The sequence below is a fragment of the Nomascus leucogenys genome, chromosome 20 (assembly GCF_006542625.1).
Source record: "Nomascus leucogenys isolate Asia chromosome 20, Asia_NLE_v1, whole genome shotgun sequence".
In the NCBI taxonomy this organism is placed as follows: domain Eukaryota; kingdom Metazoa; phylum Chordata; class Mammalia; order Primates; family Hylobatidae; genus Nomascus; species Nomascus leucogenys.
This window is the reverse complement of record NC_044400.1, coordinates 2,295,453-2,319,564: the sequence shown is the minus strand read 5'-3', so window position 1 is coordinate 2,319,564 and position 24,112 is coordinate 2,295,453. Positions and strand designations below refer to the sequence as shown.

Sequence of the window (24,112 nt, the reverse complement as noted above, 5' to 3'; positions counted from 1 at the left end):
CTACATGGGAGGCTGAGACAGGAGAATCGCTTGACCTGGGAAGTGGAGGTTGCAGTGAGCCAAGATCATGCCACTGCCCTCCACTCCAGGCAACAGAGTGAGACTTCATCTCAAAAAAAAAAAAAAAAAAAAGAAGAAGGTCCAGGATCCTTCATTTGGAAACAAGCCCCTTACTGATGCAGGCCTACCAATCTCCATGCCAAACTCCACACTTTTAGCCTGGAATGACCACAGCATCTGCAGCTGATATCTCAGAGCCTTCGTGCCCTCCTCCTGCTTAACTCCTCATTCCTCCAGCCCTAACTCTGGTACCACCCATCCAGGGATCCCTTCACCCATGTAGGGAAGGGATTGCCCTTCACCCTTCACCCTTTCTGCGGTGTGCCCCACAGCCTTGCTCCCGTTTTGGAACAGTCAGCACACTTGCTCCACTCTGGCCATCTGTGCCTCCTCCAGATCGAGGAATGCACAGGAAACATCTTTGTATTCTCAGCACCCAGCACAGGGCTTCCTGACCTCCTGGTGGCAGCCACAAACCTGAGTGGGCCAGTGGGTGGGTGGATAAATGCAGGATGCAGTGTGTGAGTGAGTGGGTGGGTGGATGAATGCAGGATGCAGTGCGTGAGTGAGTGGGTGAATGAATGAATGCAGGATGCAGTGAGTGAGTGAGTGGGGTGAATGAATGAATGCAGGATGCAGTGAGTGAGTGAGTGGCTGGATGAATGTAGGATGCGGTGAGTGAGTGGGTGAGTGGATGAATGAATGCAGGATGCAGTGAATGGGTGAGTGGATGAATGAATGCAGGATGCGGTGAGTGAGTGGGCGAATGAATGAATGCAGGATGCAGTGCGTGGGTAAGCGAGTGGGTGAGTAGATGAATGAGGAAGTGCGAGTCAGAAAACCCCAGTGTAACCGGTGAATGAGCGAACAAGGGCGTGACTGGGCGAGGAGAGATGGGAGTGAACGAGGGTGCAGTGGGTGCTGGCTTGCGCCTGAGGCAGTGCACCTGCGAGCCCGGAGGTCCAACCTGAGGAGGAGGTAAGGTGCGCCGCCAGCCGGCTCCGTGTCCACGTGGACGGGGAGGGGCATGTGGGCGTGGCTAGGCGGGTTGTAGGCGTGGCGACGCCGGGCGAGGAGCTTGGCGGGCCCAGCAGGGGCGGACTGTGGGCGTGGCGCGCCGGGAGGGGGGGCGTGACCAGGCGGGGTGTGGGCGGGGCGCGGGCGCGGCGCGGCCGGGTGGCGCGGGAGGAAGTCACGTGGGAGCGCGGGCTCACATGACTGGCCGCGCGATGGACCCGCTGCCCGCGGTTGCAGTCGGGGCGGCAGCTGAGGCGGAGGCTGACGAGGAGGCGGATCCCCCGGCGGCAGGTAGGGCGTGGGGCGGCGGTAGTCCCCACCTGCCCTGGGCGCGCGGCCCGACCACCCTCGGCGTACGGGGCTCAGCCGCCGCGCTCGGTCCCCAACTCATTTCCTGCCCCCGCGCCGCGCGTTCGGCCCCGCGCCCCAGTCCCTCGGGGGTCCCCCTGCCCTCCCGCGCGCCTGTCCTTTGGGGGTCCCCGTGCTCTCTCGCGCCTCCGTCCCTCGGGGTCCCCTGCCCTCCTGCGCCGGGAGAGCCCTGCCCAGGTTACAGCTGGCCGCGTTCCGAGGCGCTTTCCCGGGGCTCTCAGAGGCGTCCTTGGGGACAGTTTCCTCTTCGCCCTGTTCCTGGTGCCCTGCTCTTCTGCCCTGTCCGGTCACGCTGAGCCATGGCCCTGGGGGCCACTTCCCGAGACTTGGGCGCCTTTCCCAGCCACGTCGTCTCTCCCAAGCTCTTGTCAGTTGTGTGGTCTTGGGCCAGTAATTTCATCTCTCAGGACCTCTGTTTTCTCATCTGTGAACCAAATCTATAGATGTGTAGCTGTTATTTCTCTCTCTTTCAAGTGATCCTCCCGCCTTAGCCTCCCAAAGTGCTGGGACTACGGGCGCGTGCAGTCACGCCCGGTAATTTTTTTATTTTTGTAGAGATGGGATCTTGCTATGTTGTCCAGGCTGGTCTGGAGCCTCTGGCCTCAAGCGGTCCTCCTGCCTTGGCCTCCCAAAGTGCTGGGAGTACAGGCATGAGCCACCGTGCCTGGCCTGTATTTTTTTCTCTCTCTCTCTTTTCTTTTCTTTTTTTTTTTTTGAGACAGATTCTCACTGTCACTCAGGCTGGAGTGCAATGGTGTGATCTTGGCTCACCTCAACCTCCGCCTCCCAGGTTCAAGCGATTCTCCTGCCTCAGCCTCCTGAGTAGCTGGGATTACAGGCACCCACCACACCTGGCTAATTTTTGTATTTTTAGTAGAGACGGGGTTTCACCATGTTGGCCAGGCTGGTCTCGAACTCCTGACCTCAGGTGATCCAACCACCTCGGCTTCCCAGAGTGCTGGGATTACAGGCGTGAGCCACCGCGCCCCGCCTCTTGTATTTCTCTTTAAGGGATTTGGGTTAATGAGGCTAAACATGGCCGGGCGCGGTGGCTCACGCCTGTAATCCCAGCACTTTGGGAGACCGAGGCGGGCGGATCACGAGGTCAGGAGATCGAGACCGTCCTGGCTAACACGGTGAAACCCCGTCTCTACTAAAAATACAAAAAAATTTAGCCGGGCGCGGTGGTGGGCGCGTGTAGTCCCGGCTACTCGGGAGGCTGAGGCAGGAGGATGGCATGAACCCGGGAGGCGGAGCTTGCAGTGAGCCAAGATAGCGCCATTGCACTCCAGCCTGGGCGACAGAGCGAGACTCTGCCTCAAAAAAAAAAAAAAAAAGAGGCTAAACCTTAGAAGGAATTCAGAAGGGTGCCCCTTATTTCTGGATGTTCCTTCTTGTCGTCCTAGCTGCCAGAGAAGAGATGTAGGTGGGTGTTGGTGTGAGTTTCTTCTTGGTGGGGGGCACAAGGTTGGGGATCCCCTTGTGGGGAGGTCTGGCAAGGTGTCGCTGAGGAGGTGATGACTGAAGTGAGCTCTGGAGGGTTGGTAGACCGTTTCTTCGTCAGCGAGAAACGGCAGCGGGGAGCAGGGGAGGGATTGTTGCATTTGGTGGGCATCCTCGATGTGAAGACGCTGTGTCTGGAAAGAAGCTCCTTCCACAATGGGTGTTCAGTTATTTTTTCCTTTCCCTTGTATCAGTGTAAGGGGAGGCATGTGATAGTTCTCGCTAGTTAGAACACTGTGTCCATGAAGTCACATGTTGGAGGCCAGCGTGGGTCCCAGGCGGGACCCTTTCCGAGGGGTCACTTGGGTACACGTAGGCTGTGATTGGATGGGAATGCTGCTGCTACCTCTGCTTGTAAAGCAATTTGGCGTTGCTGGAGCGGTGGTGGTTCAGGGGTCCTCTGCAGGTGTAGGGGACTCTGTGTAGGGGACTGTGCAGGTGTAGGGGCCTTGCTTCAGGCCTCACAGAAGTAGACTCCAGAGGCTACCATAATGGTGTGATTTAGAGATAGTCTGACCTCTGTACGCCTGAGGGAGCTGTGTCTCTGGGAGACCGCCCTCCCTTTGATGTGGCCTGGAATTCCTGTAGGTAGTTGGCTTTTTCTGGGGGCAGTGGTGATTTTATCAGGAGTGCTAATGGGATCCACAGATTGGGGTTGCTGGGACAAGGTAGTGCTTCACAGTGCCCTCTCCTGTAACCAGGCAAGTCTGAAAGTGGGGCTCATAGACTCTTGGGACGTAGCCTGTCCTTCTGTTTGAAAGTTGGTCATCCTGGCAGGTGGGTGAAGTGGTATAGCAGGTCTTTTTTTTTTTTTTTTTTTTTGAGACGGAGTCTCGCTCTGTCACCCAGGCTGGAGTGCAGTGGCTGGATCTCCGCTCACTGCAAGCTCCGCCTCCCAGGTTCACGCCATTCTCCTGCCCCAGCCTCCCAAGTAGCTGGGACTACAGGCGCCCGCCACCATACCCGGCTAATTTTTGGTATTTTTAGTAAAGACGGGGTTTCACCATGTTGGCCAGGATGGTCTCGATCTCCTGACCTCATGATCCAGCCGCCTCGGCCTCCCAAAGTGCTGGGATTACAGGTGTGAGCCACAGCGCCTGGCCTAGCAGGTCTTTTCACATTGAGAAAACTAAAATCCAGAGGTAAGTAATTTGCCCAAAGTGGGCAATGTCAAGGGAATGTGTGTTGGTGGGGACCCTGATTGGGTGGGCTGGAGTCAGAAAACCTCAGCCTTGAGACCAAGCACCGTGGCTCACGCCTGAAATCACAGCATTTGGGGAGGCTGAGGAGGGAGGATTGCCTGAGCCCAGGCACTAGAGACCAGCCTGGGCAACATGGCGAAATTCCGTCTCAAATTTTTTAAAAAAGAAAACAAAAACAGCAAAGAAAAAAGTTAAGTCTTTGAATATTGTCCGGAGACGATGTGTGTGACTTACACGTTCACTAAGGTTGGTTTGAAGGAGTGGTTGTGCCTTATGGGTATACAGTGAATTGCCTCTTCTCTGGAGTTTTGGCCACAGCCAGAGCCCACTGGTGGTATTCATGTGGGAACTGTGAAATCTCCTGCGTCTTCGGTGTTGCCAGAAAAAAATGTGCTTGTTGTACTTTTCCGCATTAAGAGTCTCATTCTATTTGAATTCTTTGAAGCTTAAGCTGTGAATGCTCTGTAGGGCAACCCCCTTTATAAAAACTTAATTTTCGGTTATGCCATACATGGACAAATGTATTTTCTTTGAAAAAGAATACAACATTGTAGATTAAGTGAAAGTCCCACCCTAATTGTCATCATCTCTTGTCTGTATCTTAGAGGTGACCATTGTTCTCAGTTTGGGATGGACCCTTTTAGTTCTGTTTTCGTATTTTATTCATATGTGTACTCAGGAAATATATACTTCCTTCTATAAGTGTGCTCATGTTTCCCTACCGTAGTATATTTTCTAGCTTTCTTTTTCTTTTATTTCTTTTATTTTTATTTATTTATTTTTTAAGACGAAGTTTTGCTCTTTTGCCCAGGCTGGTGTGCAGTGGCATGATCTTGGTTCACTGCAGCCTCTGCCTCCCAGGTTCAAGTGATTCTCTTGCCTCAGCCTCCCGAGTGGCGGGGATTACAGGCATGTGCCATCACATCTGGCAAATTTTTGTATTTTTGGTATTTTGTATATTTGGTAGCTTGTATTTTTGGTAGAGACGTAGTTTCGCCATATTGGCCAGGCTGGTCTCGACCTCCTGGCCTCAGGTGATCCACCCACCTTGGCCTCCCAAAGTGCTGGGATTGCAGGTGTGAGCCGCTGCGCCCGGCGCCCAGCCTCATCTCCTTTTTTGAGACAACAACAAAAAATGAGTAAGACCCTGTCTTACTCTGTTGCTTAGGCTGGAGTGTCATGGCACTGAACACTGCAACCTCAAACTCTTGGGCTAAAGTGTTCGTCCTGCTTCAGCCTCCTGGGTAGCTGGATCTACAGGCATGCACCATTAAGCCTGGCCAGTTTTTTTTTTTTTTTTTTTTTTTTGAGATGGAGTCTCGCTCTGTCGCCCAGGCTGCAGTGCAGTGGTGCAATCTCGGCTCACTGCAAGCTCCACCTCCTGGGTTGACGCCATTCTTCTGCCTCAGCCTCCTGAGTATCTGGGACTACAGGTGCCCGCCACCACACCGGGCTAATTTTTTGTATTTTTAGTAGAGATGGCATTTCACCGTGTTAGCCGGGTTGGTCTTGATCTCCTGACCTTGTGATCCGCCCGCCTTGGCCTCCCAAAGTGCTGAGATTACAGGTGTGAGCCACTGCGCCCGGCCACGCCTGGCCAATTTTTAAAATTTTTTGTAGAGACAGTCTGGCTGTGTTGCCCAGGCTGGTACGGAACTTCTGGCCTCAAGCAATCCTCCCACGTGGGCCTCCCAAAGTGCTGGGATTTCAGGCATGAGGCTCCGAGCCTGGCTGGATTTTCTATTGAAACTAGTCCTGTCAAAATATCTGATTGACCGGAACATTCTGTTCTCTGACTATGCAGGATAAGGGTTTTTTTCAGGGCCTGTTCTTAGGTCATGAAGCTCAATGATTGTGACATCGAGCAACGGCAGTGAGTGGGGTAAGTGTGCTTGGTCGTCCAACCTGATTTCTCGGGATTGATTAATACATGGATAGAAATATGTGCAGATGACCACGGCGTATCCTGGCTCTGCTGTATACGGTCCTGCGGCCCTACATTGACTCTTTAGAACGAGGGCGAGTCAGGCTTCACTTGCGGCTCATCCCATGGCATTCCATACATTCCATTCGGTTCGGAAGCTCCGCACTGTTTGTCTGCGTTGACCTGGCGATGACTCCTTGAGTGTCATTGAGGCAGGTCCAGGGCCTTTGCTGACCCTTGGGGCTCCTTCACCCCCGCCCCCAGCCTTCCCCTCTTGCCTGGGCGACTTCCATGCACCCTGGGCTCCCACCAGCCCTTACCTGCAGCTGCTCGCTCATGTCAGGTCTGTTCACTGTGTGAATACGTTGGTCAAAATTCATTGCGCTGTCACTTAAGGTTTATACTTTTTTTTTTGAGATGGAGTCTTGCTCTTGTTGCCCAGGCTGGAGTGCAATGGAGCGATCTCGGCTCACCGCACCCTCCTCCTCCCGGGTTCAAGCAATTCTCTTGCCTCAGCCTCCCGAGTAGCTGGGATTACAGGCATGCGCCACCACACCCGGCTAATTTTGCATTTTTAGTAGAGACGGGTTTCTCCATGTTGGTCAGGCTGGTCTCGAACTCCCAACCTCAGGTGATCTGCCTGCCTTGGCCTCCCAAAGTGCTGGGATTACAGGCGTGAGCCACCGCACCCGGCTGGTTCTAGTGATTCTTGTGCCTCAGCCTCCCCAGTAGCTGGGATTACAGGCATGTGCCACCACACCTGGCTAATTTTTGTATTTTTAGTAGAGATGAAGTTTCGCCACGTTGGCCAGGAATGATGATCTCAAACTCCTGACCTCATGTGATCCACTTGCTTTGGCCTCCCAAAGTGCTGGGATTACAGGCGTGAGCCACCCCACTGGGCCTATTTATACATTTTGAGCAGGGTGTGGTGGCTCACGCCTGTAATCCTAACACTTTGGGAGGTTAAGGCAGGAGGATCACTTCAGGCCAGGAGTTTGAGGCCAGCCTGGGCAATAGAGTGAGGCCCCATCCCTATTTAAAAAAAAGATTTGTGTCTGAGCCTGGTGGTTCATGCCTGTAATCCCAGCACTTTGGGAGGCCGAGGTGGGCGAATCACCTGAGGTCAGGAATTCAAGGCTAGCTTGGCCAACATAGTGAAACCCCATCTGTTCAAAAATCCAATAATTAGCTGGGCATGATGGCGAGTGCCCGTAATCCCAGCTACTCGGGAGGCTGAGGTGGGAGAATTGCGTTAACCTGGGAAGCAGAGATTGTAGTGAGTCAAGATGGTGCCACTGCAGCCTGGTTGACAGAGCAAGACTCCAGCTCAAAAAAAAAAAAAAAAAAAAAAAAAAAAAAAAAAAAAAAAAAAAGATTTGTTCATTTTATGGTGAGTAAATTATGCCTCACAGTATTGTTTGCATTAGGGACAAAACCTTCTGCCCCATTTCAATCCCTTCCATGACACTTTTTTTTTTTTTTTTTTTTTGAGACAGAGTCTCACTCTGTTGCCCAGGCTGGAGTGCAGTGGTGCCATCTAGCCTCACTGCAACCTTCATCTCCTGGGTTCAAGTGACTCCTGCCTCAGCCTCCCCCGTAGTTGGGATTACAGGCGTGTGCCACCACGTCCAGCTACTTTTTGTATTTTTAGTAGAGTCGGGGTTTTACCATGTTGACCAGGCTGGTCTTGAACTCCTGACTTCAGGTGATCCGCCCTCTGCAGCCTCCCAAAGTGCTGAGATTACAGGTGTGAGCCACCGTGACTGGCCATGACACACATTTTGGTAGTAAACTCCTAATGAGCAAACTTATTTTTATTTTTTTTTACAAGTTTATTTTGTTTATATAGTTTTGTTACTTTTTTCTTTTTTTTATTCTGGCTCTCTCCAGAAAACAAATCTATGTTTCTTTAACCACAGTATATAGATTACTATCTGCTATGTAGCAGAGTCTCAAATATTTGAATATAATTACATTTTTATAAATTTTTATATTATCACATTTCTTATGTGATAAGACTTGACAACACTGCAAATATGTTTTGTTACTGGTCTTTAAACTTGCTCATCCTCTCTCTCTCTTTCTCTCTCTCTCACTCACTCACACACACACACGCACAAATATACGATTTGCAAGGTAAAATGTGTCAATTTGAAGAAAGAGGAACTAACTGAATCACTGTTATGTAGAACAGATTTTGCCAGAATTTGTGGTTAGCAAGAAAGTGATGTGTTCCACGTAGGGGAATTCTGTTTTGGTATTATTTTGTCTTTCCTGAGAAAAACGCATCACAAAAAGAGATGTTTGCCCATCCTGTTTGCCGGGGTGGTGGGAAGAGACCAGGGGTGATGGTGGTGCTGGCTGGATGTGGGTGGTTTCACTGGACCTGCTGTGTCTGAGAGGAGCCATGTGGTGATTAGAAGCTTGGAGGCTGCAGGTAGGAGGCACGGAGCCCGAGAGCGCATGGAGAGCCTGGCTGTCGGTCACCGCGTTGTCAATGTCACCTTTTCTTTGGAGACAAAGTTTTTGCTCTTGTTGACCAGGCTGGAGTGCAATGGTGCGATCTCGGCACACTGCACCCTCCGCCTCCCGGGTTCAAGCGAGTCTCCTGCCTCAGCGTCCTGAGTAGCTGGGATTACACGTGTCCACCACCACACCTGCCTACTTTTTGTATTTTTAGTAGAGATGGGGTTTCACCATGTTGGCCAGGCTGGTCTCGAACTTGGAACCTCAGTGATCCCCCTGCCTCGGCTTCCCAAAGTGCTGGGATTACAGGCGTGAGCCACTGCACCTGGCCCATTGTCACCCTCTGAGAAACTGGAGTGCCCCCACGATCTGCATATTTCTACTATAGAATCACCAAAAAAAAAACCAAAAAAAATCACATAACCAGACTTAAGGGGCAGAAGTGCTTTGTGAGAAGTGTTTTTGGGAAAATATTGGCATTAAAATATCGGGTAGGGTCCCTTTTGGGAGGACTGAGGAGAAGCGTGTGTTCAGCTCCGGGAGAATCTGGTCTACCCTTCCTGCTGTTTTCTGTTGACTGGGTCGTAGGAGGCACTTTGCTGTTTCTGTTGTGTGTAGAAGGAGTTTTAATGGGGGTCTTTTTAGCTCCCTGTAAGCATTTTGAAGTTTGTGTGTTATGGAAATTTGAAGTGAAATTACACAGTTTGATTAACCCCAGGAAGTACCGTAGGGGCTGGAGAAAGTCAGGTTAGGTAGTATCTTTCAGGAAGCCCAGTTATGTTATTTTCCAGGAACCTTCCAAAACCTGATTTGTGCGGGTATCCACCAGGAGCCTGATGAGTGAGTTGTAATCAGACCCAGTAACACGCTATTGTTGTGTGAATTGGTGCTTTCACAAAATTTTGTTATACAAGTGATATAACCACAAGTGCAAAAATTTTATAGATAAATCACCTGTAGTTCCACCCCTTTTAACAGCCATTGTGTTTTAATATATTTCCTTTTTTCCTGTGCATTGCTTTTTATGTAGTTATCATCATAGTGAATATACATCTTTATAGTTCCTTTCACTTGACATTTTTCCACACTGCTAGTTTTCATAATTTTCTACCTAATGTCTGTATAATAGCGCATTAAGGAATATAAAATTTGTGCTTCGAAAGTGCTAATATGATAAAATTTCAGTTAAAGATATTCTTGCCACATGTTTTCCAGAAAATGATTCGTTAAATGGAATCCATATTAAAACTTGTCCCGGAGGCTGGGCACGGTGGCTCACACCTGTAATCCCAGCATTTTGGGAGGCCGAGGTGGGTGGATTACAAGTTCAAGAGTTTGAGACTAGCCTGGCCAACATGGTGAAACCCTGTCTGTACTAAAAAGATACAAAAATTAGCTGGGCCTGGTGGCATGCACCTGTAATCCCAGCTACTCAGGAGGCTGAGGCAAGAGAATTGCCCGAGGTTGCAGTGAGCCGAGATCGCGCCACTACACTCCGGCCTGGGCGACAGAACAAGACTCTGTCTCAAAAACAAAAAACAAAAAACAAACAAAAACATGACTTGTCCTGGGTTGGGCGCAGTGGCTTATGCCTGTAATCCCAATGCTTTGGGAGGCCAAGGTGGGAGGATCGCTCGAGGCCAAGAGTTTGAGACCAGCCTGGGTGACATAGCAAGACCTCGAAAAAATTAAAAAAATTAACTAGGCATGATGGCATGTGCTGGTACTTCCACCTAGTTGGGCACCTCAGATGGGAGGACCACTTGAGCCCAGGAGTTCAAGCTGCAGTAAGCTATGATTACATCACTGCACTGCAGCCTGGGTGACAGAGTGAGACCCTATGTCAAAAAAAAAAAATTATATTAAAAGAAATTGTCAGGCTGGGCACGGTGGCTCACGCCTGTAATCCCAACACTTTGGGTGCTTAAGGCGGGCAGATCACTTGAGCTCAGGAGTTTGAGACCAGTCTGGGCACCATGGTGAAACCCTGTCTCTACCAGGAACTACAAAAATTAGCTGGGTGTGGTGGCAGGTGCCTGTAATCCCAGCTACTCAGGAGGCTGAGGCAGGAGAATCCATTGAACCCAGGAGGCAGAAATTGCCGTGAGCCGAGGTCACGCCCCTGGACTCCAGCCTGGGTGACAGTTTAGGTGAAGCTCAAGAGCATGCAGAAATAGACTCTGTTGTGTAGGGTGTTCACATGGGGGATAAGACTGAATGAAAAGCGAGGAAGATGCCGTACCAGTTAGGCTGGTAGTTCCCTCTGGTGGGAGGAAGGCACCCAGATCTGTCAGGGATGCAACAGAAGGAGCGTTTCCAGGGTGCCGCTATCTTTATTTTTTATTTTGTAGAGACAGGGACTCACTATGTTGCTGAGGCTGGTCTTGAACTCCTGGGTTCAATCAGTCCTCCTGCCTCGGCCTCCCAAAGTGCTGGGATTACTGGTGTGAGCCACCGTGCCTAGTCTGGCTGTCTTTAATTCTTGGCCTGGATGGTGGTTACACGTGTTTGATATATAATTTTGTTCAAGTGTTCATAGAAGTTTTATAGTCCTTTCTGTGCATGTGTAAAGTATTTAATAATACAAAATAATACAATACAGGCTGGGCATGGTGGCTCATGCCTGTAATCCCAGCACTTAGGGAGGCCGAGGCAGGCAGATCACCTGAGGTCAGGAGTTCGAGACCAGCCTGGCCAACATGGTGAAACCCCCGTCTCTACTAAAAATACAAAAATTAGCCAGGCGTGGTGGTGGGCGCCTGTAATCCCAGCTACTTGGGAGGCTGAGACAGGAGAATCATTTGAACCCGGGAGGCGGAGGTTGCAGTGAGCAGCGATTGCACCACTGCACTCAAGCCTGGGCAACAGAGCAAGACTTTATCTCAAAAACAAACAAACAAACAAAAATACAAAATGTTGGGGGAAAACCCGAGGTTCCTAAGATAATTTTGTAGGACTATCTGCATTAGTATTCATGCCCCAAGTCCTGTTGGATTTACCCAGAGGGAGGTGCCTTTAGGGTGAAATCCGTTTTCTTGCCTCAGTGTCCGCTCATAACAGAGGGCACTGCAGTTGATCAGCAGAAGAGCTCCCCTGCCTCCAGCCGTTTCTGAGGCCTGAGTGCTGCTGGCTCAGCCCGGTGCTCTGTTGAGTCCGGCTGTTTCGGCGGCCCCTGGCAGCACAGCAGGAAGGAGCACCCAGACCCTCCGGCGTCTGCAGGAACAGCAAGGCTTGTCTGGGAACCTCACTCTCAGCCAAAAACCAAAAGCATCTCTCTGGCCGAAGCTGTCAAGGAGAGTCAGATGATATTCATGACTGGGCACAGTTAATTATCTTCAGAACCGAAATTTCGCCTCCCAGCTCCTGAGAAATTCCAGTCCAGGCTGGGGGTGGACCTGTCTTTCAAGAACCGGCCAGTTAGTGCCGGTGTTTTGCACCAAAAGGAGATTTGAAATTGCATTTTCAGCTCTTCAGAGTTTGGGGAGTGTCTCTGTGTGTGCAGTTTCTTATCTCAGGACGGCACGTGCACGGTTAACCTTCCTTCCTTGGCTAGATCGGAAAGGAGGGACAGTCCTGGAAGCTTCTGCGAAGTTTAAAGTGACCCTCTGTTACGTGCAAATGGGCGTGCTTCCCTCCAAGGTGGGCTACTCAGTGAGGGGACCATATTCCCATCTGCCCCTGTCCTTGGGGAGATGGAATTTTTTTTTTTTTTGAGATGGAGTCTCGCTCTGTTACCCAGCCTGGAGTGCAGTGGTGCAATCTCCGCTCACTGCAAGCTCCGCCTCCTGGGTTCACGCCACTCTCCTGCCACAGCCTCCCAAGTAGCTGGGACTACAGGCGCCTGCCACCATGCCCGGCTAATTTTTTGTATTTTTAGTAGAGATGGGGTTTCACCGTGTTAGCCAGGATGGTCTCGATCTCCTGACCTCGTGATCTGCCCGCCTTGGCCTCCCAAAGTGCTAGGATTATAGGCATGAGCTGCCGTGCCTGGCTGGGGAGATGGATTTATATGTAGTCAGTCCTTCTTTGCACAGCAGGGGTGGGAGAATGAGTCCCACTGATCCCAAAATCTTTTTTTTTTTTTTTCCTGAGGTGGAGTCTCGCTCTGTCGCCCAGGCTGGAGTGCAGTGGCACAATCTCAGCTCACTGCAAGCTCAGCCTCCTGGATTCATGCCATTCTCTTGCCTCAGCCTCCCGAGTAGCTGGGACTACAGGTGCCCACCATCACGCCTGGCTAATTTTTTTGTATTTTTTTAGTAGAGATGGGGTTTCACCGTGTTAGCCAGGATGGTCTCGATTTCTTGACCTCGTGATCCACCCGCCTCGGCCTCCCAAAGTGCTGGGATTACAGGCGTGAGCCACCGCGCCTGGCCAATCCCCAACTCTTTGAGAGCCTGGACAATGTGCTCTGCATTCTCCTTGGGGTCTGTGTGTGAACTAACAAGCTGAGAAGTAGATAGTCCTAGCCTCACTTCAGAGATGAGGAAACTGAGGCACACAGAGGTTTGGTAATGAGTTGGGAGACAGAACTTGACGCTGGAGGCAGGGCCTGGATAGCGGTCCAAATTGAGGACTAGCTGAAATAGGTCCAGGGCAGAAGCACCTTCCCATAAGACCCGCCTGCCAGTGGGCCATGTCAGTTTACCATCACCATGGCAACACGTGGATGCCCTTTTCCATGACAATGACTGGACAACCCAAAATTTACCACTGCCATTCTAGAAATTTCTGCATAAATCACCCCTTAGTTTGCATGTAATTAAAAGTAGGTATAAATATGAGTGCAACACTGCCTCTAAGTTGCTGCTCTGGGTGCCCTGGTAAGGGGGTGGTTCTGCTCTGCAAGGAGCAGGACCTCTACTGCTGCTGTGCGTGGGGTGGCTGCTTCAATAAAAGTTGCTAACACCATCGGCTCAGCCTTGAATTCCTTCCTAGACAAAGCCTAGAAGCCTCTGGGCTAAGCCTGAATTTGGGGGCTGGCCTGCCTTGTATTCATATGCCCATGAGCACATGGCCAATAGGTGGTGGTGCTGGGATTCACACTAGGCGTGCGGCTGTAGCTGGGACGTGGGCAGTGTGGCCTGGCCTGTGAGGGTCTCTGTGGGATTTGCATCTGGCCACGTTAAGCAGCCATTTGTAGGCATGGAGCTTTCCCTCTTCAGATGGTTTTCCTTGGAGGGAGATAGTGGTACAGACCTTTCTCGTAAATAACACCCTAGATAATTGTGCTAGGTCCTTTTTATCTTTTCAGAACAGGAATGCACTTTAAAGTTAGGAAACAGGAGGTAATGAAAGAGCATGTAAATTCAGAATGCCTGTTGTGAGTGTTGAAGTTATTTTGTGGGAGAATAGTTACTTGTCTCGTTCGAGGTTGGGTTTAAGCTCCACAACAGGGGCTGGGCACGGTGGCTCACGCCTGTAATCCCAGCACTTTGGGAGGCCAAGGTAGACAGATCACTTGAGGTCAGGAGTTCGAGACCAGCCTGGCCAACATGGTGAAACCCCGTCTCTACTAAAAATATAAAAATTAGCCAGGCGTGGTGGCATGTGCCTGTAATCCCAGCTACTCGGGAGGCTGAGGCAGGAAAATCATCTGAACCCAGGAGGTGGAGGTTGCAGTGAGCCAAGATTGCACCACTGCACTCCAGCCTGGGTGACAAGAACGAAACTCCGTCTTAAAAATTAAAAAAAAAAAAAAAAAAAAGACCAGCCTGGGCATCATAGCGAGACCTTTTCTCTACAAAAAAAATGAAAAAATTAGCCAGGCATGGTGGTACGCGTCTGTAGTTCCAGTTACTTGGGAGGCTGAGGCAGGAGGATCGCTTGAACCCAGGAGACTGAGGCTACAGTGAGCTAAGATCGTGCCACTGCATTCCAGCCTAGGTAACAACAGTGCAAGACTGTGTTTCCAAAAAAGAGAGAGAAAGCTTCGCAACGTGTCTACTGAAAATATTTAGTTCATTCTGGACAACTGGGCGTAGACAGTTTGTTTCCAGTTGAATTGAACATAAAATCTCCTTGGATTGTCAGCTCTGAAAAAACAAATCACTTCTTGAATTTTTTGAGGCACAGGCTGAGTTCCCTTAAACACATTAAGATAATCTGAGCATCCTGGTTAACCGATCTTGGAGTTTTGGGGTCTGTAAGACACCAGATGAGAGTCCAGCCTTCTGTGCATGGAAAACTAGGTCTTCATGTTCAGTGCAAATTTAGCCGTGGGGGAAAAACTGACTAAATATTTCTCTTCCTGTGACATTTTTCACAGTTCCTAATTTGTTCTTGCTGACTTCTGAGGCATTACATTTTCTGGTTGATTAATTGCGTTCCTGGTTGACTACCCTTAAGGCAGCCGGGAGAAGGAAGTGCGCCTTCTTCCTTGCTATGCTTGCCATAGATCAATCAAAGTTTTCTGAAATGGATTTAATTGTATCTCACTTGGCTCATCATGCCGGCTGACTGCTTGGAATTTTCTTGGAGGGACCTAATTTGGTGGCCAATGAAGGTTCTACTCCATTTGGCCTCTGTGAGGATCAAGGCAGACTTAGCCCCATCGGATATTTTGGAATATTTTCACTTTCATGTCAGGAGACCCTAGAAAAAACTGGAGTCACTTTCAGACCGAACCAACCACAGCCAGGAGGAGGGTTAAAAAAGAAAAAGCAAGAAACCAGGCATGGGTGGCATTTAGTTAAACAGAGACAAGGACTCTTTTTGGAACTCCAAACTCCTACTTGGTAAGTTATTCCAGGGTTCCCCCAATTTGCTAAAATAGTATTCCTTTTTAACTCCGGAACAAATCGCTGGGCCTCCCCTCGGATAAACATTCCCGAAATGAGAGACCCGAGAGGTGTTTTGAGGAATGAGCTGAAGTCGAATGGGCCCTTTCAGAAGGGGGTTCCCGGGGATTGGTGGGACGGATGGCTCTGATGTCCTTGGCTGGCTCCGCTTGTCCCTTGACTCTTGATTTGAGTCAGATGAAATCATCTGAGCGGTGAGTATTTCCAGCACCACACTTCAGTTTTGTGACGTGGAACCAGTGATTTTTTTTCCCCCTTTGTGGACTGGTCTCTTGCATCTCCCATGTCCTGCTTGTGTGCGGGTGTGTGTGGGTATGTGCATGTGTGTGTGGGGGGTTCATATGCAGTTCCTTGGTTCTCAGCGATGGATGGCCCGTGGTCTGTTTGTGATTATCCACGGAACCTCAGGCGTGGTCTGGTTCCTGATGAGAACAAGATGCTGTTGTCCTGTCGAGGAACCCAGCTCTCTGGGGAGCCCTGACCCTGGTCAGCAGTTTGCTCTGTCCATGATTTGATGTGGGAATTTGGTATCAGGAGTACAGGCCCATTAAAAAAGAACGGCTCAGTCCGGGCATGGTGGGTCACGCATGTAATCCCAGCACTTTAGGAGGCCGAGGTGGGAGGATCACTTGAGGTCAGGAGTTCGAGACCAGCCTGGCCATGATGGTGAAACCCCGTCTCTACTAAAAATACAAAAATTATCTGGGCGTGCTGGTGCATGCCTGTAATCCCAGCTACCCAGGACGCTGAGGCAGGAGAATTGCTGGAACCTGGGAGGCTGCAGTTGTAGAGAGCCGAGATTGCACCACTGCACTCCAGCCTGGGGGACAAAATGAGACTCCATCTCAAAAAACAAAACAAAACAATCCAAACCAAAAATAAAACAAAAAAGAAAAGCTCAGAGCCTGGGCGCCATAGTGAGACTCTGCCTCTACAAAAAAAAAAAAAAAAAAAAAAAAAAATTAGCTGCACATGATGGTGCACGCCTGTAGCCCCAGCTACTTGGGAGGCTGAGGCAGGAAGATCACTAGAGCCTGGGAGTTCGAGGTGATCTCAAACTGTGCGAGCTGTGATCGCACTACTGTACTCCAGCCTGCATGACAGAGCGAGATCCTCTCTGAAAATAAGAAGAAAGAAAAGCTTGGGCCCTGAGCACCATTCTAGGTGATTTAACACTTTTTGTTTTTTTTTAGTGTTTCTTTTAAAAAAATATTTTCATTTCAATAGCTTTAAGGTTGGTTTTTGGTTATGTAGATGAATTGTTCGTTGGTCAAGTCTGGGTTTTTATTGTACCTGTCACCCAAATAATGTCCATTGTACCCAGCAGGTAATTTTTCATCCTTCACCCCCTCCCGCCCTCTGAGAGTCTAGTGTCCGTTATCCCACTTCTGCCTGCTTTTGTGTACCCGTAGTTCAGCTCTCACTTATAAGTGAGAACATGTGGTATTTGGGTTTCTGATCCTGAGTTACTTCACTTAGGATAATGGCCTCCAGTCTCATCCAAGTTGCTGCAAAAGACATGATTTCATTCTTTTCTATGACTGAGTAGAATTCCATGGTGTATATGGACCACATTTTCTGCATCTACTCATCGGTTGACGGGCACTTAGGTTGATTCCATATCTTTGCAACTGTGAATTGTGCTGCGATAAACGTGCATGTGCAGGTGTTTTTTTTTTTTTTTTTTTTTTTTTTGAGGTGGAGTGTTGCTCTTGTTGCCCAGGCTGCAGTGCAGTGGCACAATCTCGGCTCACTGCAACCTGTGCCTCCTGGGTTCAAGTAATTCTACTGCCTCAGCCTCCCAAATAGCTGGGATTATGGGCACGTGCCACCATGCCTGGCTAATTTTGTATTTTTAGTAGAGATGGGGTTTCACCATGTTGGCCAGGCTGGTCTCGAACTCCTGACCTCAAGTGATCTACCCACCTCGGCCTCCCAAAGTGCTGGGATTACAGGTGCGAGCCACCATGCCCGGCCCCTTTTTGATTTAATTATTTCTTTTCTTTTGGGTGATTACCCAGTAGTGGGACTGCTGGATCGAATGGTAGATCTGCCTTTAGTTCTCTGAGAAATCTCCGTACTGTTTTCCGCAGAGGTGGTACTAATTTCATTCCTATCAGTAGCGTATAAGCACTCCCTTTGTACCACATCTACGCCAACATCTATTGTTCTTGTACTTTTTAATAATAGCCATTCTGGCTGGGGTAAGATACTATCTCATTGTGGTTTTAATTTGCATGTCCCTCTGATGGATTAGTGATTTTGAGTGTTCTGCGTATATTTGTTGGCCATTTGTGTATTTTTTTCTTTTCTTTTTTTTTTTTTTTTGAGATAGAGTCTCGCTCTGTCACCCAGGCTGGAGTACAATGGCGTGATCTCGGCTCACTGCAACCTCCGCCTCCTAGGTTCAAGCGATTCTCATACCTCAGCCTCCTGAGTAGCTGGGATTACAGGTGTTCGCCACCATGCCCGGCTAACTTTTGTATTTTTGTAGAGATGGGGTTTCACTATGTTGGCTAGGCTGGTCTCGAACTCCTGACCTCAGGTGATCCATCCGCCTCGGCCTCCCAAAGTGCTGGGATTACAGGCGTGAGCCACTGCGCCTGGCTATTTCAAAATATCTTAATGTTACATCACATTAAATAAGGTATTAAATAGGCCCCATTTATATAGCAATCAGGCAAGAGAAATAAAGTGCATCTGGATTGGAAGAGAGGAAGTCAAAAGTATCTCTGTTGGCTGATGGTATGATATTATACCTAGAACACCCTCAAGACTCCTCTAGAAGACTCCTAGATTTGAGAAAAGAATTCAGTGAAGTTTCAGGTTACAGAATCAATGTACAGAGATCAGTAGCACTGCTATCTGCCAGCAGCGACCAAGCTGAGAATCAAATCAAGAACTCATTCCCATTTACAATAGGTACAATACCAACAACCAAACACCCTAGGAATATAGCTACCCAAGGATGTGAAAGATCTCTACAAGGAGAACAATGAAACACTGATGAGATAAATCATAGATGACACAAACAAATGGAAAAACATCCCGTGCTCAGGGGTTGGGAGAATCAATATTGTGAAAATGACCACACTGCCCAAAGCAATCTACAGAGTCAATGCGATTCCTATCAAGATACCAACGTCATTTTTCACAGAATTAGAAAAAAATCCAAAAATTCACATGGAAACAATGAGCCCGAAAAGCCAAAGCAATCCTAAGCAAAAGGAATGAATTCGGAGGGATTGCATTACCTGATTCAAGTTAATCTCTAAGGCCGTAGTAACCAAAATAGCATGGTACTGCTATAAAAGTACACACAGACCCATGGAACAGCATAGAGAACCCAGAAATAAAGCTACATTTTTACAAGCGACTGATCTTTGACAAAACATACAAAAACCTATCACTAGGGAAGGACACCCTGGTTAATAAGTGGTGCTGGGAAAATTGGATTGGATAGCCACATGCAAAAGAATGAAACTGGGTCGCTCTCTCTCACCATATGCAAAAATCAACTCAAGATGGATCAAAGACTTAAATCTAAGACCTGAAACTATAACAACTCTAGAAGATAACATTGAGAGAACTCTTTTGGACATAGGCCAAGGCAAATAATTTATGCCCAAGACCCCAACAGAAACACATTTCCTTTCTTTCTTTCTTCTTCTTTTTTTTTTGCTGGGATTACAGGTGCCCGCCACCACACCTGGCTAATTTTTGTATTTTTAGTAGAGACAGGGTTTCACCATGTTGGTCAGGCTAGTCTTGCACTCCTGTCCTCAGGTGATCCACCTGCCTTGGCCTCCCAAAGTGCTGGGATTATAGGTGTGCGCCTCTGCGCCTGGCCTCGTTTTTTTTTTTTTTTTTTTTGAGATGGAGTATCCCTCTGTTGCCCAGGCTGGGTGCAGTGGCATAATCTCAGCTCACTGCAGCCTGTGCCTCCTGGGTTCAAGCAGTTCTCGAGCCTAAGACTTCCGAGTAGCTGGGATTACAGGCGCATGCCACCACGCTCGGCTAATTTTTGTATTTTTATTAGATATGGTGTTTCACCATGTTGGCCAGGCTGGTCTCGAACTCCTGACCTCAAGTGATCTGCTCGCCTTGGCCTCCCAAAGTGCTGGGATAACAGGCGTGAGGCACTGCGCCCGGCCTTCATTTTCTGTTTTGAATTCTTGCAAACAAACAGTGAGGTGGAGGGTCTTGTCTTTTATTATTTTATTTTATTTATTTTTATATTTTAAGAGACAGGGTCTTATTCTGTTACCCAGGCTGGAATGCAGTGGCACAATCATAGCTCACTGTAGCCTTGAACTCCTGGGGCTCAAGTGATCCTCCTACCTCAGCTTCCCAAGTAGCTGGGACCACAGGTGTGCACCACCATGCCTGACTATTTTTATTGTTTTGTAGAGATGGAGTATGGCCATGTTCCCCGGGCTGGTCTCCAGCTCCTGGCTCAAGTGATCCTCCCTCTTCAGCCTCCCAAAGTGCTGGGATTACAGGTGTGAGCTGCTGCTGGCCTTGGCCTCATTTTAGAGAAGGGACCTCAGAGTGCAGAGGGGTGAACTGCTTGTTGATGGTCACAGACAGACCTGCGGCTCCAGTTCCTGCTCCTGCTCACGTTTTTGGGTGTTGGATGAGGCCCCCAGGGAGGGAGCCCAGGCTCTGGTGTCACTGAGTAGCCTGGTACATGTTTTGTCCCCACAGCCACCTTGCTGGCTCTGTGACCTTGGGCAGGTCGTCATCTGCTGGGCCTCCAATTTCTGCATCTGTAAAATGAGATCACAAATGTACCTACTTACCATGTTTTTAGGAACAAAGAGATGGTCTCTGAAGTGTCCGGTAGACTTCCAGACAGCAGCAGTGTATGAGGGCTCCAATCTCCACGTCCTTGCCAGCACTGGTGGCTGCCTGTCTTTGTGGTTATAGCCATTGTGGTGGGGGTGGTGACATCTCACTGTGGTTGAGCATCTTTTTTTTTTTCTTATTTATTTATTTATTTTGAAATGGAGTCTCGCAATTTTCACTTGGGCTGGGGTGAAATGGCATGATCTCAGCTCACTGCAACCTCTGCCTCCCAGGTTCAAATGATTCTCCGGCCTCAGCCTCCTGAGTCGCTGAGATTACAGGTGCCCACCACCATGCCCAGCTAATTTTTTTGTATTTCTAGCAGAGATAGGGTTTCACTATGTTGGCCAGGCTTGTCTCGAACTCCTGACCTTGTGATCCACCCACCTCGGCCTCCCATAATGCTGGGATTACAGGCATGAGCCCCTGCGCTCAGCCTCTATTTCTTTTCACTCTTGTTGCCCAGGCTGGAGTGCACTGGTGTGATCTTGGCTCACTGCAACCTCTGCCCCCCGGGTACCTCTGCCTCCTGAGTAGCTGGGATTACTGGCACACACCACCACACCCAGCTAATTTTTGTAATTTTAGTGGAGACGGGGTTTCACCATGTTGGCCAGGCTGGTCTTGAATTCCTGACCTTGTGATCCGCCCACCTCGGCCTCTCAAAGTGCTGGGATTACAGGCGTGAGTCACCGCGCCCGGCCTGGCCTCTTTTTTTAATTTTTGAGATGGAGTCTCGCTTTTTCGCCCAGGCTGGAGTGCAATGGCGCTATCTTGGCTCACTGCTACCCTCACCTCCTGGGTTCAAGTGATTCTCCTGCATCAGCTTCCTGAGTAGCTGGGATTACAGGCACACACCACCACACCCAGCTACTTTTTGTATTTTTAGTAGAGATGGGATTTCACCATGTTGGCCAGGCTGGTCTCGAACTCCTGACCTCAGGCGATCCACCTGCCTCGGCCTCCCAAAGTGCTAGGATTACAGGCGTGAGGCACCACACCTGACCGAGCATCTTTTCAGGTGCTTATTGGCCATTTCTGCATCTTCTTTAGATAAATGACTATTCATATTTTTTGTACATCTTTAAAATTAGGTAATTTGGCTTGTTTCAGTGGCTCACGCCTGTAATTCCAGCACTTTGGGAGGCTGAGGTGGGTGGATCGCTTAAGCTTAGGAATTGGAGACCTGGGCTCACGTGATCCTCCCACCTCAGCCTCCCAAAAGTGCTATGATTACAGGCATGAGCCACTGTGCCCAGCCTGGTCTCACTTTCTTTTGGTGGTGTCTTTTGCAGCACAACAGTTTTAAATTTTGATGAAGTTCAGTTTAGCTGTTTTGTTATTTATTTACTTACTATTTTTAGGTATAAGGTCTTATTCTATCATCCGGGCTGGAGTGCAGTGGCGCGATTGTAGCTCACTGCAGCCTCAACCTGGGCTCAAGTGATTCTGCCACTTCGGCCTCTTGGGTAGCTGGGACTGCAAGCATAAGCCACCATGCCTGGGTAATTTTTTATTTTTGTTTTTTAGAGGCAGGATCTTGCCGTGTTGCCCAGGCTGGTGTCCAAATCTAGCCTCAAGGAAACCCTCCCACCTCAACCTCCCAAATTGCTGGGTATTTTGTTCTTTTGTTGCTGTGCTTTTGGTGTCATATCTAAGAAGTCTTTGCCTGGGCCGGGTGCAGTGGCTCACTCCTGTAATCCCAGCACTTTCTGAGGCCGAGGCGGGCGGATCACGAGGTCAGGAGATTGAGACCATCTGGCTAACACGGTGAAACCCCATCTCTACTAAAAATACAAAAAATTAGCTGGGTGTGGTGGTGGGCGCCTGCAGTCCCGGCTACTCGGGAGGCTGAGGCAGGAGAATGGCATGAACCTGGGAGGCAGAGCTTGCAGTAAGCCGAGATCGCACCACTGCACTCCAGCCTGGGCGACAGAGGGAGACTCCGTCTTAAAAAAAAAAAAAAAAAGAAGTCTTTGCCTAACCCAAGGTCATGAAGATTTATGCCTATATTTTCTTTCTTTTTTTTTTTTTTTTTTGAGAAGGAGTCTCGCTCTTTCGCCCAGGCCAGAGTGCAGTGGCGCTGTCTTGGTTCACTGCAAGCTCCGCCTCCCGGGTTCACGCCATTCTCCTGCCTCAGCCTCCTGAGTAGCTGGGACTACAGGCGCCTGCAATCACGCCCGGCTAATTTTTTGTATTTTTAGTAGAGACGGAGTTTCACCATGTTAGCCAGGATGGTCTCGATCTCCTGACCTCGTGATCCGCCCTCCTCAGCCTCCCAAAGTGCTGGGATTACAGGCGTGAGCCACCGCGCCCGGCTATGCCTATATTTTCTGCTAAGAGTTTTGTAGTGGTAGCTCTTACACTTAGGTCTGTGATCAGTTTTGAGTTAGTTATCATATATGGTGTGAGGGAGGGGTCCGGCTTCATTTTTTTTTTGAGATGGAGTCTGACTGTGTTGCCCAGGCTGGAGTACAATGGTGGGATCTTGGCTCACTGCAACCTCTGCCTGCCGGGTCCAAGTGATTCTCCTGCCTCAGCCTCCCAAGTAGCTGGGATTACAGGCATGCACCACCACGCCTGGCTAATTTTGCATTTTTAGTAGAGACAGGGTTTCACCATGTTGGTCAGGCTGGTGTCGAACTCCTGACCTCAGGTGATCCATCCACCTCGGCCTCCCAGAGTGTTGGGATTACAGGCATGAGCCAGTGTGCCCAGCCAGGCTTCATGCTTTTGAAGGTGGGTACCCAGTTGTCCGTCATTAGATGTGTTCTGGGTGCACCTGTGGTGTGCTCCTCCCATGACAGGCAGCAGTGGGAAGCCACAGCTCTCTAAGGGAGTGTTTGGTTTAGTTTGGGGGAAGCCCGTGAATGAGACAGGTTGAGGAAAGTTCAAAAAGGAGAGTGAAGCCAGTTGTGGGAGTGTGAAGGAAGGAATGACTGACAGATCCTTAACCGGGTTGGGAAGTACTTCACTGTTGAAGTGGTGTTTGAACTGAGCTTGGAGCCTGGGGAGAACTCATTTCAGAAATTCTCAGTAATCAGGACCAGGGGCTTGGCCCTTACGAGACTGGTTTCCTTTTTTTTTTTTTTTTCTTTTTGAGACGGAGTCTCGCTCTATAACCCAGGCTAGAGTGCAGTGCCATGATCTCGGCTCCCTGCAGCCTCTGCCTCCTGGGTTCAAGTGATTCTCGTGCCTCAGCCTTCCGAGTAGCTGAGATTACAGGCATGTGCCACCACACCCAGCTAATTTTTGTATTTTTAGTAGAGACAGGGTTTCGCCATGTTGGCCATGCTGGTCTCGAACTCCTGAGCTCAGGTGATCCACCCGCCTTGGCCTCCCAAAGTGCTGGGATTACAGGTGTAGGCCACCGCATCCGGCCTAGTTTCTTTCTTTTTTTTTTTAAATAGGGTCTCTTCTGCTCCCCAGGCTGGACTGCAGTAGCACAATCATAGCTTACTGTAGCCTTGAACTTCTGGGCTGAAACAACCCTCCTGCCTCAGCTTTGGAAGTAGCTGGAACTACAGATTCACACCACCATGTCTCACTGTTTGTTTTTTTCTTTTTTTGGTAGAAATAGGGTCTTGCTGTGTTGCCCAGGTTGGTCTCAAACTCCTGGGCTCAAGTGATGCTCTCCAGCCTCAGCCTCCCAAAGTTCTGGGATTACAGGTGTGAGCCAGTGCCCAGCTACAACACTATTTGTACTTTGCTTCAAGGTAGAAACACTGAGACCATTACAGGAAGACAGCAACCTTCTTCTCTCACTGTAGGTTGGTTGTCCGGACGATGCAGCAGTGTTTCCTCGCCAGGGTTCCTCCTCCTGTTCTCCTGGGGGAAATGGATGTAGCTGAGAATTGGCAGAGAGGCCGTGGTGGAGGAGGGAAGATTCTCTGCCTCGTGCGGAGGTCACTCTCGGGACTCAG

At 49.4% G+C, this 24,112-nt stretch overlaps 1 protein-coding gene across 1 annotated transcript in view; it reads left to right on the top strand.

Moving 5' to 3' along the window:
• The first annotated feature begins 1,229 nt into the window (after positions 1-1,229).
• Positions 1,230-24,112, top strand: part of SNX8 (sorting nexin 8) — a 56,187-nt gene continuing 33,304 nt past the window's right edge. Inside the window, exon 1 of the mRNA XM_003278691.4 lies at positions 1,230-1,368. Within this exon, the coding sequence (XP_003278739.1) occupies positions 1,275-1,368 (94 nt within the window). The 5' untranslated portion in view covers positions 1,230-1,274. The remainder of the gene's footprint in view (positions 1,369-24,112) is intronic.